This window comes from Chrysemys picta, chromosome 12 (assembly GCF_011386835.1).
Source record: "Chrysemys picta bellii isolate R12L10 chromosome 12, ASM1138683v2, whole genome shotgun sequence".
In the NCBI taxonomy this organism is placed as follows: domain Eukaryota; kingdom Metazoa; phylum Chordata; order Testudines; family Emydidae; genus Chrysemys; species Chrysemys picta.
The window spans coordinates 13062143-13080395 of record NC_088802.1 but is presented as its reverse complement, the minus strand read 5'-3'; the positions used below and the strand labels follow the sequence as shown (position 1 = coordinate 13080395).

The window sequence follows — 18253 nt, the reverse complement described above, 5'->3', positions numbered from 1 at the left end:
CCGCTCTTATATTAACCTTAATTTGGTCCCTTTGTGAATATACCTTATGACACAATCTTTAATTAAACGACCACATACTATTCCTCCCTCTCCTGCAGAACTCTTGCCTCATTCAGTCCACTGGAGGCACCTGCTCTGGGGATGAATCTGGGTTGTGCAGGTAAGGTATGGGTTGCCTGTAGGACCCTGGCCTCATTTCTTGCACAAGCTGGAAAGTGTGGAAAGAATGAGGCAGGGAATTCCAGGAAGAGAAAGGATGGTCTCATGGGTATGTCAGCTCAGTGGCCCTTTTGGAGGCAAGGGGAAACAGTATGTGATCATGTTATTAGAAACTGTATCATAGTGCATAGAGACAAAGGGGCCAAATTTAGAATGCACAGGGAACCTGAATTCTGGTATTTCCTAACTTTTGAATCCAATTTTCATTTAAGATGTTTTGTGTGTGTGCACATGGCTGAGCATGTGTATTCGTATTCATATTATATATATAAAATAACGAATGGTGGGTTTGTTTGTGTATATTTTAATTCTGGTTGTCCTTATGTACAGTCTTCATGCTGTTGGATAACCAGGGCTTCTGAACCCATCATCCAACCCAGGAGCCAACTCAGGGTAAAGTGCCTCCTCCTTTTCATGAAATTAATGCTACAGTTAAAACATGTAGGAAGAGAAATTATAGATAATCATTACATTTCCCAACAGAAAACTTACATTTAAGTAAAATTAAAACTTTTGTACTTCCATAGTAAAAGAAAATCTGACTATTAAAGAGTGGAAGTAAATAATTAATGGAGGGCAGATCAATATTAAATTACTCTTCACTTCAGCTGGCATAGGAGCTGACCTGCTAAATGGGTGCTTGAGAACTGATCCAAATACCAATAACATCTTTAATAGGCTTTGGATCAGGCCCATAGCATTTTGTTGTTATGGCAATCTCCTTCCCTGAATGAATTTTGCTAGAGAATGAGAAATCAAGTTTCAAATGAAAACGTGGACCTTGTAGTGAGTGACACACTCAAATGACTGTTCCCAGGACTCCAGACTTTCTTGGACCTGCCTTGCTTCTGACCCTTCATGAGCTAGAGACTCAACAGTCATAAATTTCCTCTATGTTGAAGAGACCACAGCACATCACATCTCCCACTCCATAGTCACTGGGCAAGAAGCCTAGTCCTTGATCCACCAGACCACCAGGAGGCGGAAAGTCCAACCAATCAGTAGGACTCCCAATATACCTTAACACTGCCCTGTGGTGGCTGCATGAGAAAAAGAAATCTAATTTTAGCTTAAACATACATTAATAAAAAGAGATATATATAAAATACCAGTTTATTCTTATATGGGACTTCAAACACCAACTGTAATGTTTTTATTATAATCATATCCATAGGGCATTTCTATCCAGAAATACATTTGGATTTCTTTTAAATTTAACCTTCATTCTGAATTTCCTGTGTCAAAATTGCTTGTTTCTGGGATAATTACTATATCCCTGGAGTGTATTTTACCCTAAATTGTGTTCTGAACCTTAACTTAATGTAGTTTGTTTGTGAGGAAATATTTTAACTTTTGTATTATTTAGCAACCTAGATTTTATTTTTTCTCCCCCCCCCCCCCAGTTTGGGATATCAGTGTTTGGTTTTGGTGGTAACTCACCTGATATATAAAAAGTTGAAGGTTCCTTTTCTAGGTTGATGTAAGCGTTCCTTATAGAACAGGATAAATTCTGGTTTGAATTTTCTGTTATAATGACAGAACTTTTTATTTCAAAGAGCCCACGTCCATCTGTGGATTTTGTTTTAATAGAGGATGATAAAAGCTGCCCACTGCGATCTCTCCACAGCACCTCGGGCTCTGGGTACCATCCAGCCAACTGACACACCATTCGGATCCCTCCATCCTGATAACCCTCAACAGAGATTTGAGGGGCAGAGCCTGAAGCTAGAGTAAAATGAATCAGTGTTAAATGACTATTCAGGCTACACACACACACACACACACACACACACAGCGCCTAGCATATAAAAGTTTACATTTTTAATAAAATGATTGAATACACTTTCTTTATGACAGATATTCATAGAAACAGGAAATTTGACTTCAATGAGACTTAAGTACTTGTTAAGCATTTTGCAGTCCTAGGGCCTCAGAGATGGAAGTGAAAGCCTTACAGAGCGTGGGAGTGAATAATCAGCAGCTTAGTAAGTGATGTGAATTGGGCAAGGAATGCAAAAGAATTTCCCTTGGATTTCTGATTTCTAGGCTTTGAAGGTTTTTTGTTCACAGATCCAATAGATTTTTAAGGCCAGAAAGGACCATTGTGATCATCCAGTCTGACCTACTGGATCACACAGCACATATGTCTTCCATGAATTAATTCAAGTCCAAAAGCTGTGGCTGAACTGGCACATTCCTTTTCACCAGAGGTGTCCGAGTTGGTGCAGTGCGTCCTCCTCCTCTGGTTATTTTGTGCAGAGTGGGGTAGGCAGCTAATTAATTCCTGCAAGAAATGCAGGGCCAGACTAATTCTTCTGTGGGCCCAGGGCTATCAGATTTTGTGGGGTCCCTCCCTGTATACAAGTCTTCTTCCTAATTTAAAATAAAATGATCACATGGGGGGGCAGAGACTCGGGGCTTCCTCTAGGCTCTTGGGTGGGGCCAAAAATGAGGGGTTCAGAGTGCAGGAAGGGGCTCCAGGCTTGGCCAAGAGGTTTGGCATGCAGGAGGGGGTTCAGGCAGGAGGTTGATGTCTGAGCGGGAGTTAGGGTGCAGGAGGGGTCTCAGGGCTGGGGCTGGGGGTTAGGGTGTAGGGCGCTTACCTCGGGCAGCTCCCCTTTGGTGGCACAGCAGGGATGAGGCAGGTTCCCTGCCTGCCCTGGCCAACACCACTCTGAGAAGCTGCCGGCAAGTCCCTGGCTGTGGCCCCGGAGGGTGGGGTAGTTGGCGCTGCATGCTTCTCTCGCCTGCAGACTCCACACACAGCTCCCATTGGGTGTGGTTCCCGGCCAATTGGAGATGCGGGGGAGGCACTTGCAGGTGAGGGCAGCGTGTGGATGGAGCTTCCCTCCCTGATTGCTGTGAGCCAGTGCTCGCAGCTCCAGACCATAGATTCATAGATTCTAGGACTGGAAGGGACCTCGAGAGGTCATCGAGTCCAGTCCCCTGCCCGCATGGCAGGACCAAATACTGTCTAGACCATCCCTGATAGACATTTATCTAACCTACTCTTAAATATCTCCAGAGATGGAGATTCCACAACCTCCCTAGGCAATTTATTCCAGTGTTTAATCACCCTGACAGTTAGGAACTTTTTCCTAATGTCCAACCTAGACCTCCCTTGCTGCAGTTTAAACCCATTGCTTCTTGTTCTATCCTTAGAGGCTAAGGTGAACAAGTTTTCTCCCTCCTCCTTATGACACCCTTTTAAATACCTGAAAACTGCTATCATGTCCCCTCTCAGTCTTCTCTTTTCCAAACTAAACAAACCCAATTCTTTCAGCCTTCCTTCATAGGTCATGTTCTCAAGACCTTTAATCATTCTTGTTGCTCTTCTCTGGACCCTCTCCAATTTCTCCACATCTTTTTTAAAATGTGGTGCCCAGAACTGGAAACAATACTCCAGCTGAGGCCTAACCAGAGCAGAGTAGAGCAGAAGAATGACTTCTCGTGTCTTGCTCACAACACACCTGTTAATACATCCCAGAATCATGTTTGGTTTTTTTGCAACAGCATCACACTGTTGACTCATATTTAGCTTGTGGTCCACTATAACCCCTAGATCCCTTTCTGCCGTACTCCTTCCTAGACAGTCTCTTCCCATTCTGTATGTGTAAAACTGATTGTTCCTTCCTAAGAGGAGCACTTTGCATTTGTCTTTGTTAAACTTCATCCTGTTTACCTCAGACCATTTCTCCAATTTGACCAGCAGAGGGTGGGGAATGGCAGCGCGTGGAGCCGCCTCCACCCCCAGCCAGGCAGGGCTGGATAACGCAGGGACTTTAGTGGCTACAGCCCAGGGCCCCGGGGCTAAGGGGGCCCTGCAAAATGATCTGGAGTTTGGCAGCCTGGAGATCTTTTTGCAGGGCCCCCCTTAACCTGGGGCCCTGGGCTGCAGCCCCTAAAGCCCCAGTGTTAATCCAGCCCTGAAGAAATGGCTTAGGTGTCTATGCTGTCTGGCTTCAGGTGTCTGGTTCCCATTCATGAATCACCAGCAGAGACAGGCACCTCCCTGCAGCCTGAACTTAGCTGTCCATCTGTCAGTGCAGGGCCAGGGCTTAGGACATGTTTCTGTGGTTGACAATTCCCATTGGCTGGCTTAGGCACCATCATCTCCTCTTCTGGCTGTTTTGTGCGAAGTGAGTCAGAGACCTAACCTGTTGCCATAGGAAACATGTTAGGCATTTTCCATTTTCTTCCTGAATTCTAAATGAGGGACAGAATTTGGCTTCTAAAAGAAACTGAGTTTGGGCCAGTAACTAAGAACCAGCTGCTATTGCTAAATATCCAGTGAGGATCTCCCTCTCCCCTGGGATAAAAGGAAACCCACTATTTGTGGGTGTCTCTGTCTTTTGAGGATGAGCAACTCCCTAATGTCTAGGGATATTGTCCATTCCCTCATTTGGATAGAAAGCCTGTAGAGAGGCTGAAATGTTCCCAAGACACAAACACCAGCACTGCTGAGAGGGGAAACATGGAAGTGAAAGGGGATTTAAGGGTAACAATATGCAAAATGATAAACACTAAGGCCCAACTCCACAAAGAGAATTCGTGTTGCAACACCAAGCATCAAATGGTCTAACTTTTAAGACACTTGGAAAACCTCTGGAATCCACAAAGCCTGAGTTAGGGGAGAGATCAGTGCCTCAGAATGGGATCCATAAAATCCAGCATCTAGGGAGGAAGCTGCCTAAAACAGCCCAGAACAGATGTTGATGAGAGTGGTGTATCCTAGCAGTATGCTGTGCCATATTTCAGAGCCTGAACCCAGGCTGGATTGAGGCCCCTATCTCTGCTTATGACCCACAGCCTGGCACACTCTCCTGGAGTCAGTCACCTAAGCCACTTTTTACAATCTACAGTGGTGCTGGTACCTCCCATAGAATTTTCATCCCAGTTTTTAGAGCACATGCTGAAGATGTGGGAGACACCTGATTCAATGACCCCCTCTGCTGAATGTGGGGGGAAAGGATGTGAACAGGGGTCTCCTACTGCCCATGAGTGTGCTCTGACCCTGGGCTCTGGGATATTCTGATGTGGGGCTTTTTCATTCTCTCCTGCTGAAGCGGTTTCACTTAGGATAAATAATCATTTGCAGTCATTGGAGCAGGAGGATTAGACCTTGGGTCTCCTTCTAACATGTGAGAGCCCTGATCGTTGGCCTACAAATTATTCTCACTCTCTTTCTCTGGCCCAGTGACTAATTTAGGATCTCATTTAATGACTAATTGGAGGATTTCAGGGGCACCTGAATTTTGGACTTCGGTGTCTGACATGGGGAGTTAGGTGCCTAAGTACTTTTGTGGACTTTTATAGACACGTTACTGACCTTCTACCTTCAGTTCCAATACTGCTTCTTCATAAAAGACACCTTCTTGAACAAAACAGCGGTACTGTCCTTCATCAGAGGGTCTGACATTCACAATCCTCAAGGCAACATTCCCATCCATGATGCTGGCTTTCAAAAGCTCTGTCCTTTCATGATATTCTGGCATCTGCTGCCCATACTCATCCTTTCCATGCTGATAGAGGTGCACAAACAAAGTGAACTCAGATCGGAACCATCTCACTTCCATGTTCTCAGCGCTCATCCTGGGGGACAGGTGACAGGGTAACACAATGTCCTCACCCACAATGGCAGTGACAGGACGATCAGGTCCAATCACCGTGAACTGAGCTGCCAAATGCACAAAGGCACAAAGAAGATAAAACAAATAAAGTAAATGTACATCATATTCCCTTTTAATCAATGACACTCATAAATTAGAATCTCTTTGTGAATATTTCCTATTCTGTGCCTCAATTGCAGTGCTCTGTCATTGACTAGAATGTGTCCTGAATTTATACATGAATTTTACAACCAACAATGCATTTGGATAACCATAATTTATATTAGTTTTAGTGGAAGCTGAAATACTTTGTCATTATCCTTACAAGCAGCTCCAGACAGAATTAACTTGCATTTGCAAACCTTTCAAATTGTTGCTTTCTGTTTGAAACAGTTTTTAAGTTTTTTGAATGTTATAGAACATATAAAATAAGTTAAAGAACATCATTAGGGTACCATTCAGGAAATCTTTCTTCAGGAAGGAAACTTAAGCATGTATTTAACTTTAAACATAAACTTAAATGCTTTACTCCAGTGGTTCTCACACTTTTGTACTTGTGACCCATTTCACACAGCAAGCCTCTGAATGTGCCCCCCCCCCCCGTAAATTAAAAACACAACTTTTAAACACTATTATTTAAACATGATTATAAATGCTGGAGACAAAGTGGGGCTTGGGGTGGAGACTGACAGCACACGACCCCCATGTAATACCCTCACAACCCCCGAGGGGTCATGACCACTAGTTTGAGAATCCCTGCTTTACTCAATCAGGAGCTAAGGTTGCCAAAGAAAGTACTTAAATATTAGGAGATGCCAGATTGTGCTACTTCATTTCTGCCTCCTTTTGTATACAATACAGTCTTCTGTTATATGACCTCAGTACTGGCGTTTCCACAGAACCTCTGTTTCAGTTCGAGACTGCTCAACCGGCATCAATAGAGAGAAAGAAGAGAAGGTTTCCTACAGCCAACCACTTGCTTGACTTGATGCTCACAGGGAGTACTTTGCTCATGAGCTCTGTGAAGTCAGGTGGGATGTTTGAGCTAATACTCCTCGCCCCCCCCCCCATTCCCACCCCCCCCGGCCTTTTCCCTCAGTTTTAAAATGGGAGATAGATAGGTGGCCAGGAGACCTTCAATAAGTCTTAAATACTAGAACTCGTTTGCCCTCTGGTTCCTATGGAATCTGCACCTGCACAGTCCAAGCTGATTAGGTTTTTGAGAAGAAAATGGGCATGTTGAGGAGGACACTCAAGGAGGGCCATATAAAAAAACTGGATGGATGAGGTGTAGTTATTAATCCTGAAGGCCTGGGGAGACATTTTACTGTATTGTTATCCCTTTTCAACCTCAGCAGCTAGTCCAATTTTGGGGCCTGTTGGACGTAGACATTGATTGAGCCTGGTATTCTCTTTGCTGCAATCTTTTTTATTTACAAGGAATGTACCAAGTCCTGGTTCTCTAAATGCAGGAGGAACCAAAAGTGAAAGGAGCAGTTTTGTAGTTTACAGTCCCAAGCCTTTCTAGCCAACAGACTCAAAAGTTCTTTCTGTAGCTTTTCCCAGCATTGCACTGTGGTCAGAGCTCCTGCTTGGCTTCTTTGCTTTTTTTGTTTCTGCCTCTCTCTCTCTCTCTCTGTTCTTGTCTGCTGTCGGTTGTGTGGGTTCGCTCTCTCAAATCTCACACTCCCACACTCACCGGGTCACAAAACCCAGTGGAAAACCTCCTACCTGTCTGCCACCTCCTCCACGCACCCAACATATCCACAGTGCTAGGTGTGGTCTAGCACTTTTGTCGGTCAAACTTGTTGGTCAGGTCACCCCCCTGAATGACATAAGCTTCACTGATAAAAACCCTGGTGTGGACAGCACTTTGTCAGCAAGAGAATGTCTCCTCCACTGCTCATTAGGGGTGGTGTAATTATGCATAGAGCAGCTACATGGGAGACTTTACAGTGGAGCAGCTGGAGTGGTACAGTTGTGCTGCTCTAAGGTCTGTAATGTGGATATAGCCCTAGCCTTTGTGCAGACTCTATTTAGCCTTGTTTTAGGTGAGGCTACTTTACTCTCTTTTACAGCTATATTAAGTGAAAGGGTGCGTTCACACACTAATTTGAACAAGGTCAACTCAATCCAGAATAAGATTTCGCCCAGCTCGTAACAATTCATTTATTTTTTACTGATGTTGATACGCTTGGGAATTTGTGCTGATTTTTATTCAGTTTTGTATCATGTAGTTAAATAGGGTAACTGTTGTTACGTTGCACTCCATATTCTTTATGGAAATATGCTTATGAATACAACATAACTGGAAAAACTTTATTCAAAATCTGTTATGTGCCATATCCTTGGAAAGGTTATAATCTGCTGAATGTGTTCATCCTATTTGTATGCATGTATCATTTCTATGTCTGAAGTTAGAAATACGAAGTGTAAACCGATGTTACTGTTACTAATGTAGTTATGCCAAGTGAAGGCCATTAAGGGTACTTCAGGAACTTGATGACTCTTAAGCAAGAAACAATGGGCTGTCAATGGATTTTTTTTCCTGTAAGTCTGTGGGATGCCTGTGAGGAGGACGGGCGATGGGGGTCCCTGCATAGGCACTGACTTCCCCTCTGGCCCGTGGGTGCTCGACTCCCCGTCCCACAGCCCTGCCCCTGCACCACCCTTGCCCTACCCCAATTCCACCTCCTTCCCCAAAGTCCCCACCCCACCCTGCCTTTTCCCACCTCAGCCCCGCACTCTCCCCCAAGTCCCTGCTCCTGCCCCGCCTCTTCTCTGCCTCCTCCCCCAAGCGTGCTGCATCCCTGCTCCTCCCCCTCCCTCCCAGAAAGTTCTAAGTGCTGCCAAACAGCTGTTAGGCAGCAGGGGAAGTGCTGGGAGGGAGGGGGAGGAGCAGCGACGTGGTGCGCTCAGGAGGAGGAGAGGGGAGGAAGCAAGGCAGGGGTGCTTGGTTGCCAGTGGGTGCAGAGCACCTGCTAATTTTTCCCTGTGGGTGCTCCAGCCCCGCAGCACCCGTGGAATCAGTGCCTATGGGTCCCTGTGAAGACACATATCTGTATCACTTGATGCTGGAATCCATCTTGGATTTTATATTTTTCCACAAGGCGGAGGGAAAGTTTAAACAAAGAGAAAAAGGATTCCGACCTTTTGCCAAATCTATATCTGGGTGTGAAGCAGAATAAAGAAGGAATTGTGTGGACACCCCTGCTTACCACCCAAAATGCCTGCTGGAACTAACAGAGACTGAACAGATTGGGTCCGGATTAGAAATGAGTCCAGTCTGTGAAAGAAACTAATTGGAACATCTTTGAGGGTGAGATAGTGCATGTAACCAGTTTCTTAGTGTACTAAACTTAGCCTTGTGTGTTTGTTTTATTTTTGCTTAGTAACTTTGTTCTGTTACCTCTTATGATCACTTAAATCCTACCGTTTGTACTTAATAAAATCACTTTTGTTTATTAATAAACTCAATGCAAGTCATTGGTAACTGGGGGGCAAACAGTCTGTGCATCTCTCTCTTCACTTCGAGAAAGAGGGCGAACAATATGAACTTATATGGTATAAACTTTATATAGTGTAAGATGAATTTATCTGGGGTTAAGGTCCCATTGGGGCTGTGCACTGGGGTGCTGAGGTATGTCCCTTTAACTGAGTCACCCAAGAGATGAGCGGATTTCAGTGTCTGTATTCTGCAGAGGGGTGTGGCCCTATCTCTCTGTCTGTGCTGGAGGAGGTCTGGAGTGTCTGGCTTGGCAAGACAGAGGCAAGGGGTGCCCAGGCTGGCAGAAGGGTTAGGTTCAGTGGTATCTCAGCACATCAAGTGACAGTCCCAAGGAGGTCTCGATGTTGAAATCAAAACAAATGAATAAATCCTGTAAGAAGCAGCAGAAGCTACAAACATTCCTACCTGATTCCAGCTTGTGAACATAAAATGCAATGAAGAAGATGGTAAAATCAGGTAGAGAGGAGCTGTGGCAAATTGACAGAGCCTTCATCTCAGTGTAACTTGATCTAGATAACATTGGGGGGAGGGGGAAGATAAAATAACAAAAAAATGTATTGAGTGTAACACAGTTACAATGATTTAAGGCAACTTGGATACAGAGAAAATGGAAAATTATGAACAGGATACATTATTGGCAAAACAAAACAAGTCCCTGCAGCACTCAACTTAATTGCATTTCTCTGGTTCTATGTAACTTTCAATAATCTTCTGAATGCTGCATCTGATCAAGTCCAACATTTCATGGAACACTCCCGGCATCGATCAAAAGCTGTCTCCTGATCAAGAGAAACCAACCAATGTTCAAATCAAATATTTTTTAGCCAAAACTACATCCCACAATAGGCAAAGGTTGTTAAAAGTGGATCTATTGAAGATACAGTGGGTCTGGTCCAAACCAATAAGTTTTCAGTCTGTTTGCCAAGGCCTTTGAGAAAAGACTATAGTTAGAGCAACGCGGGGGGGACACAGATCTCCAATCCTTTACCTTCCCAAGGTACCCCTTCTTAAGCAAAAGGGTGAGAATTGCTCGACAACAACTAAGTGGTAATATCTTCTCCCTGATGCTCTCCTGAAAAACCTGGAGCAAGACAGTCCCAAAAAGTGTCCAAAAGGCCTTGCAAAACTCAACAGGCAAACCATCATTACCAGGTGTCTCCCCTGGAGCATTTAGGGCATGTGACACTATATGGATTCTGGGGGACATTTAAGCATATTATAAATATTAATATTGTACAATTGCAATGAGTTGTGCCAGATATGCCATGTAAGATATCTGCAAAAATGTTATAATCTGCCAAATATGATAATCTAGTTTATATGTTTGTATCATCTTTGTATTCTGGGTTATGGATATGTATCTATGTATGTCTGTATTATAAAACTTGTGCTATGCTTCTGGGTGACACCCCCTGACAGTTTGGCATCAGCCCTGCCTAGCCTGCTTGATGGCCCATTGGGAACCATCAGCTATAAAACTGACCCTTAGAAAGTACACTTATAAAGTTTGCAGATGATACCCAACCTAGGAGGGGTGGCAAGTGCTTTGGAAGATAGGATTGTGATGGTGCCCCCCATAAGGCTTTATGGAAATATACTTATGAATGTATATAGGCATAACTAGAATGTGTTTGATGCTACATATGCCATGTAACATATATCTGTAAATGTTATGATCTACTGAATCTATTAATCCTATTTGTATGCATGTATCATTTTTGTATTCAAAGTAATTAATATTGGCCGCGTACTTGTTTGATTCGGAGTAGGTTTTAGTGAAGCAGTTGGTCAGCTTCTTGAGAAAAGACTATTCTCAGTAAGTGACCAATCAAGTAGCCCTTAAGCCAACAATGAACTTGGAGACACCAATACACATCTGGGCTTTCCCAGGAATGTGGTTTGGCTGGTAAGGAACTCAGTCATGCATGGACATGTGACTTGCCGGGGTGACTCCAAAACTTCATTTTGTAGCTGAACTTTGCATAGGAGAGAGGAGGGGGTCTCCACCTGCAAGAGAAAGTCTATTTAACCCCCTGGGAGACCTCTCCATTTTGTCTTCAGCTGGATAAAGAGAGAACCTCTCCACCCCCAAAGATCCTTGAAAGAAACTGTAACAAAGGACAGTAACTACAGGAGGTGTGAGTGATTGCTGGACCCAGACTAGAAAGAGACTAGTCTGTAAAAGAGAGCTTACTGGAACTGGTGAGGATTTTCTCCGTATTCAGTTTGATTAGACATAGACTTGCATGTTTTATTTTATTTTGTTTGGTAATTCACTTTGTTCTGTTTGTTACTACTTGGAACCACTTAAATCCTACTTTCTGTATTTAACAAAAATCACGTTTTACTTATTAATTAACCCAGAGTATGTATTGATACCTGGGGGAGGGGGGAGCAAACAGCTGTGCATATCTCTCTATCAGTGTTATAGAGGGCGAACAATTTATGAGTTTACTCTGTATAAGCTTTATACAGGGTCAAATGGATTTATTTGGGGTTTGGACCCCATTGGGAGTTGGGCATCTGTGTGTTAAAGGCAGGAACACTTCTGTAAGTTGCTTTCCATTAAGCCTACAGCGGTTAGGGGACGTGGTTCAGACCTGTGTCTGGGTTTGCAGCAGGCTAGTGGGTCTGGCTCAAACCAGGCAGAGCACTGAAGTCCCAGGCTAGCAGGGCAGGAAAGCTGGGACAGAAGTAGTCTTGGCACATCAGTTGGCAACTCCCAGGGGGTTTCTGTGATCCAGCCCATCACAAGGATTATAATTCAAAACAATCTGGACAAACTGGAGAAATGGTCTAAGGTAAATAGGGTGAAATTCAAAGAGGGCAAATGCAAAGTACTCCACTTAGGAAGGAACAATCAGTTGCACATATGACTGCCTAGGAGGGAGTACGGCAGAAAGGGATCTAGGGGTCAGAGTGGACCACAAGCTAAATATGAGTCAACAGTGTAACGCTGTTGCAAAAAAAGCAAATATCATTTGGGATGTATTAGCAGGAGTGATGAAAGCAAGACACAAGAAATAATTCTGCTCTACTCTGCACTGAATAGGCCTCAGCTGGAGTATTGTGTCCAGTTTTGGGCACCACATTTCAGGAAAGATGTGGATAAATTGGAGAAAGTCCAGAGAAGAGCAACAAAAACTATTAAAAATCTAGAAAACATGACCTCTGAGGGAAAATTAAAAGATTTGAGTTTGTTTAGTCTGGAAAAGAGGGGACTGAGAGGGGACATGATAACATGCGGGGGCAGGCCTATGGACAGAACTCTAAGGCCTCCAAGCCATGGGCTGGTCAGCTTGTGTTTGAAATAAAGGAAGCACAGGCTGCATGGCAAAAGACTATAAAAGGCAGCTGCATCTTCTCCATTTTGTCTGCTTCTTACCTGTGGAGGAACTTTGAACAAAGGACTGAATGACTCATCCTAGCTGTGGGTGTGTTCCAGAGGGACTTACAAGCCAGCAAACTCACCAATACTGATAGGAACTTGATATCTTGACTTTGAAGTCTTTGTATGTATGTGACTATTTTACCATTTAACATCTGTCATCTTGTCCTTTCTTTCTACTTTACAATAAACCTTTCATTTTAGATACTAAATAGCCGGCAGCATGGTATTTTGGGTAAGAACCAAACCTATTCTGACCTGGTGATGTGGTTGACCCTTTGGGGTCAGAAGAACATTTTGTATAGTGAGCAGAGTTTAAAATAACTTCTCACTGTACTGGACCTAGGTGCTGACTGGGAGCCAGAGACTGGAATGCAGTAAAGGGGGCTGTGTGATTTCTTTTTTTTTTTTTTTTTTTGCTTCTTGATAACCAGTGTGGGGGACCAGAAGCAGTTTGTGTCTAGTTGGGAGGTTTAATTTCAGTGTTACCTACCAGCCTTGGAAGTATCTGCTCTCCCTTTTGCAGCCTGCCCTGACCTTGGCATTTCCAGTGAGGGCTGCACCAGGCACTCCTGGTCACAGGGCGGAAGTCAATTCTGAGAGTGTCAGATCCTGTTCAAGTCTGTCCCCACCCAACCCTGAGATCCCAGGAGCATCCTCAAGGAGCTGCTGAGTCTCAGATGGCCACACAGGCTCTGTGTGTGTCATAGAGCAAATCACAGCAAAGTTCCTGATCCCCACAGGATGTGAAAGCGCTCGGTCCGACAATGTCTTGAAGTGGCCAATCATCTTCTGCTCTGCATATTTCATTTCCAGGCCAAAGAAAAAACTCAGCAGGTGCATTCATTTGAGAAAAACCTTGAAATCAGGCCCTAACCAAGGCTAGAGTGACCAGATGTCCCAATTTTATAGGGACGGTCCTGATATTTGGTGCTTTGTCTTGTATAGGTGCCTATTACCCACCCACCCCCATCCCAATTTTTCACCCTTGCTATCTGATCACCCTACCCATGGCACCCTGAGCTTTGCTATCCTACAGGTCCTGCAAGAGCTGTTTTGGGGTGTGTGTGTGTGTTAATATTTCAAGCTCTTATAAAGCCAGCATCCTTTCTGCGATGAAAGGCTTTTTGAAGTTCTACAGAGGAGACTGAAGGAGCTGGGCTGGTTTAGCCTAACCAAATGAAGGCTGAGGGGAGATATGATTGCTCTCTATAAACTGTGATACAGCAGGGCAAGAGGACAGCAGGAGAGTGATGGTTGGGAGGTATATAAACTCCAGGATGATCAGCACATTATACCTTGTAGACTAAGGAGAGGTTACTACAGGTCCCTGTTCCAGGCCAATGGGAGCTGCTGGGGGCTGTGCCTGAAGCAAGAGCAACACACAGACGCCAGTGCCCCCACTTCCGCACATTCTGGCCTCTTCCCGGAATGGCACAGGGGCAGGACAGGCAGGCAGGGAGCCTGCCCTGCCCCCAGTGTGCGTCGGGACAGAGCCCGCCCCCCAAACCCCTCCTGCAGCCGAACCCCATGTCCTGAGCCCCTGCCGCACCCACCCTGCACCCCGACCCCCTGCCCTGAGCCCCCTGCCACACCCCATACCACAACCCCCTGCCCTAAGCCCCCGCCACACCCCACACCCCAACCCCTTGCCCTGAGCCCCCTGCACCCTGACCCCCTACCGCACCCCTCACCTCTCCTGCACCCCACACCCCAATCCCCTGCCCTCAGCCCCCACCACATCCCACACCCCTCCTGCACCCCCTGGGGACAGGGAAGGGGCAGAGTTGGGGTGGGGATTTCGGGGAAGGTGTTGGAATGGGGGCAGGGAAGGGGTGGGAAGAGGTGGGGCGCGGGCGGGGCCTCATGGAAGGGGTGGAGTGGGGGTGGGGCCGAGGGTGGCGGCGGGGAGGTGTCAGTAATGCGGCCCTCGGGCCAATGTACTAGTCCTCATGTGGCCCTCGTAGTCATTTGTGTTTGAGACACCTGGGTTAAAGCTTAAGAATCCACAACAAACTGAGGTCCTGCTAAAACAAAATAAATCCTGAAATTAAACCCACCACTGCCACAAAACTAAAACACACACACACACAATTTCCCCAACAGAAAGAAACACAGAAGAGCAAAGCACACCCCAAAACCTACCACAATCCTGAGATAGAGACATTATGTGAAAACCACTTTTATTCACATAAAATCAGATTAAAATAATTTAAAGTGTTATACATTTACAATATATACACAGAGACATGAATAAAATAAAATGAAACACATCCTAAGCAAATATTAAACACAGATCACAAAACAATTATCACCATGTTCAAAATATCATTAACACACCAAGTCAACCAAAAAGTTTCCAGGTTGCAAATCAATGGATAAAAAAATGCAATCAGTAGCCAGTCCCCAGTCAGTGCACAGAACAGCCCTCGGAAGTCATACTGTTCTACCCTGGCTATTCTGTTCTGTTCAAATTTCAGAAATGCTAGTTTTGCCCAACCCGGCAAAAAGTTAGCCAGGCAGGAAACTGGCCACATGCAAGCACTGAATCTCACTCTCAGAACAAACAGGGACTTGGAGAAAGCCAGTCCCAAACCATGGAAAAGCTGGTGCAAGAAACCAAAAAGAAGAATCAAACAGGGGTAACATAGGAGAAAATGTCTCACACAGAACAGAAGGGGCACTGCACAGACACCCCAGGGGTAAAATGGTGCACAGAAATATTGGTTGTTACAGTGCTGTGCAAGACCCTTCACTTGAAGTCACTGGAGCCTAGAAAGTGAAGAAGGTTTGTACATCATCCCTTAAGCTGGGGACAGAGTCATCCAGGGATAGAGAAAGGCATCCTCCAGACTGCACTAGGGAGATCAGGTCATGTCTACACTTGCATTTTATAGTGCTTTAATTTGCTGGCTCAGGGGTGTGAAAAATCATCCCACCCATCCCCCTGAGTGCAGCAAGTTTGAGTGCTGTAAAGTGGTAGTGTAGACAGGCTCCGAGCCCTGCCAATAACCTTCCCTACCCTCACCAACACATCCATCACAGTGTGGAGACAGCAGTCACACAGCAAACCCCAGGTTTGTGTGTCATACAGCTAAACTCATCTGAAGTGGACCCCATGAAGAAAGGGGGGGGAACCAACAACGCCCTAAATCAAAGAAACAGTCTGTGACTGTTTTGATACTTGCTATCACAAACCCTGCTAGAGCATGCAGGGCATAGCAAACACAGCCTCACTCTCCGAAGGAGAGGGAGTGAGAGACATTCTGTAGCTCAGTGGTTAGACTATTCACATAGGAGACCCCAGATCCAGTCGCCTGGCTCCAATCACTCTGTTATTTATCCACATTGGAAGAGCTTCAACAGGACAGACTAAGAGAGCCCCTCATCAGAATAGCTAACCACAGCTGAGTGGTTAGAGCACCCACCTGATAGGAGGAAGACCCCAGTTGAAATTCTCTCTCCCCTCTGCCAGAGAGTGGAGAATTTGAACATAAGACTCCCACAACCTTAGCAAGTGCTCTATCCAACCAACTAAAAGCTATAAGGTGGGCACCTCCTCCGTTGCCTGGACTTTAAATGGGATCTGAGCTGGTAGGTTGTCTCTGAGCATGCCTGTTGTATGAGGCCCCACACTCAAGCCAGGTATTCACCTACCTATCTTCTCTGGGTTTGTGAATTGCTCTGGGAGGGAGGCAGGCAGCAGTGTACCTGCCCAGAAGCAGAAACATAGGTGCCAATGGGGATTCTACACTGAAAAACTGGGCTGCTAAGGGAATGTAGGCGTCTATAGGGTTTGACAGGAGTTTTGTGAATCTCAGTGGAGCTGAATCTGAGATTTAGGTGCCTACATCTGGGGTTTAGGCACCTAAGTATTTTTGTGGCTCTGGGTCCATATGACTAAGTGTTTTTTTTTCTAGTGTCTGCAGGGTGGACTGATGTAAATCAAGGTGTATGAAATCACCAATTTTAATCATGATTTAAATCAGCAAGCAGGAAATCTTGATTTAAATAATCAGTTTTATATTTGTACTTTTTAGTTATTTTCCTAAAGAACTGATTCTCATTGGTTGGTAACCATTAAAATATGTTGATTTGCAATTAAACATAGCTTTTACACTAAATTTGGTACGGCTTTTTAACAAGGAGAATACACTATAGTTGTGTACATTAATTCAGATTGTTAATTTTAACATTTTTATTATGTTAAAAATAGTGAATGGCATTTCTTATTTACTGGACAGTTTTTTTTTTTTAAAGTCTATGTCAAGCTGTATTTGGATGGAAATTGGAATTCAATTTTTTTTAAAGAATTTTTTTTTTTTTATTTAAATAAAAACTACCTTTACTGTTCTGGATAATTAAGGGAAAAAGTAAGTTTATAAAAACTTGCTTTACATTTAAACTGATTTGTTTCTTATCTGTAGTTAGTGTGTTGTTTCTGGTCACCATGTTGTTCAAGATTTTAGAGCTGGTAGATCTCATCATTTTTTTTTTTTCTTTCATAGATTGGAAGAGGGAAAAAAGCTTTCCTGCTTTTTTAGTTTCCAATCAGTTTTCAACTTTCAATGAACTAGTTATTAAACTGAGCGAGTTGAATAAATTGAAATAAAAAAAACCCTCTTGCATCTGTAAAAGAGGCTACTGCTGTTAAAAGCTAGTTTAGCACTTTGACAAACCGTGGTTCCAGGTGCTAAACCAGAGATTTCTATCGGGTTGGTGGTTTGATTTTCTTTAAAGCTTCTGCATCAAACATTTACTGCTTTAATATTATTTTTATGTGTTTGTAATGATTTTCATAGATTATAGCAAGTTTAGGGCTTAACATAGGTTGTCAAATTTTAAGGAGACTACTAAATTTTTTTTTAACTATATTTAATTTCATTTAAAAAATCCAAGTTTAAATAAATAAATAGTAATAATAACTGATCTAAATTTTAAAAAATACCATTTTAAAAATTGAAATAAATTGTCAGACACTCAGGGTGGATGACATTTCCTTCAGACCCTCATTGCCAAAGAAAAACAGCACTTTGAGGGATGAAATTAAGAGATGTGCTTTCTTGGTTTGTGTAGATATCAAAACAAACAAATTTGAGCTAACAAAGCAGCAGCGCTGCTAACCCCAATATTAAAAAAAAATCAAAAGTCTGGGTACCACCCTCCCTAATATGTTGTATCTGTGTAGTATTGTCTGGTCTTGTACCTTTGAGCTGTATAATTGCTTAATTTCATTGGAGAACCCATGAAGAATGAGGTATTTGGGAAAAGATGTAAACTGTAAGTCAATTACTTTTTTCAATTTCGCAATATGTTTTTAATGAAAATCAATTTAAAAACTAATCACACACAATCACAAACAGGTCCAAAACCAGACATAAGATTGACTTAAAAATCATGAGATTTAAAATTATAATACTAATAATGCATTTTAAGTTCTCATGTTTTGCCTTTTGGTTTCTCACCTTGGAGAGTGCACTCAGGTTATAGTCCTAAACTTTTCTCTGCAATTGTGAGGGCTAAAAATGT

General features: G+C 43.8%; 2 protein-coding genes across 6 annotated transcripts in view; one reads left to right on the top strand and one right to left on the bottom strand.

The window, feature by feature from the left end:
- LOC101946744 (serine/threonine-protein phosphatase 1 regulatory subunit 10) overlaps nt 1–18253 on the top strand; it is a 345369-nt gene that overhangs the window by 134710 nt on the left and 192406 nt on the right. The window lies entirely within an intron of this gene.
- LOC101934496 (butyrophilin subfamily 1 member A1-like) overlaps nt 1–18253 on the bottom strand; it is a 31469-nt gene that overhangs the window by 12370 nt on the left and 846 nt on the right. For both annotated transcript variants that reach the window (XM_065563238.1, XM_065563239.1), the window contains exons 2-4: nt 9742–9845; nt 5549–5896; nt 1660–1944 (exon numbers count right to left, since the gene is read on the bottom strand). In XM_065563238.1, coding sequence (XP_065419310.1) covers nt 1660–1944; nt 5549–5896; nt 9742–9829 — 721 coding nt within the window. In that variant the 5' untranslated portion in view covers nt 9830–9845. The remainder of the gene's footprint in view (nt 1–1659; nt 1945–5548; nt 5897–9741; nt 9846–18253) is intronic.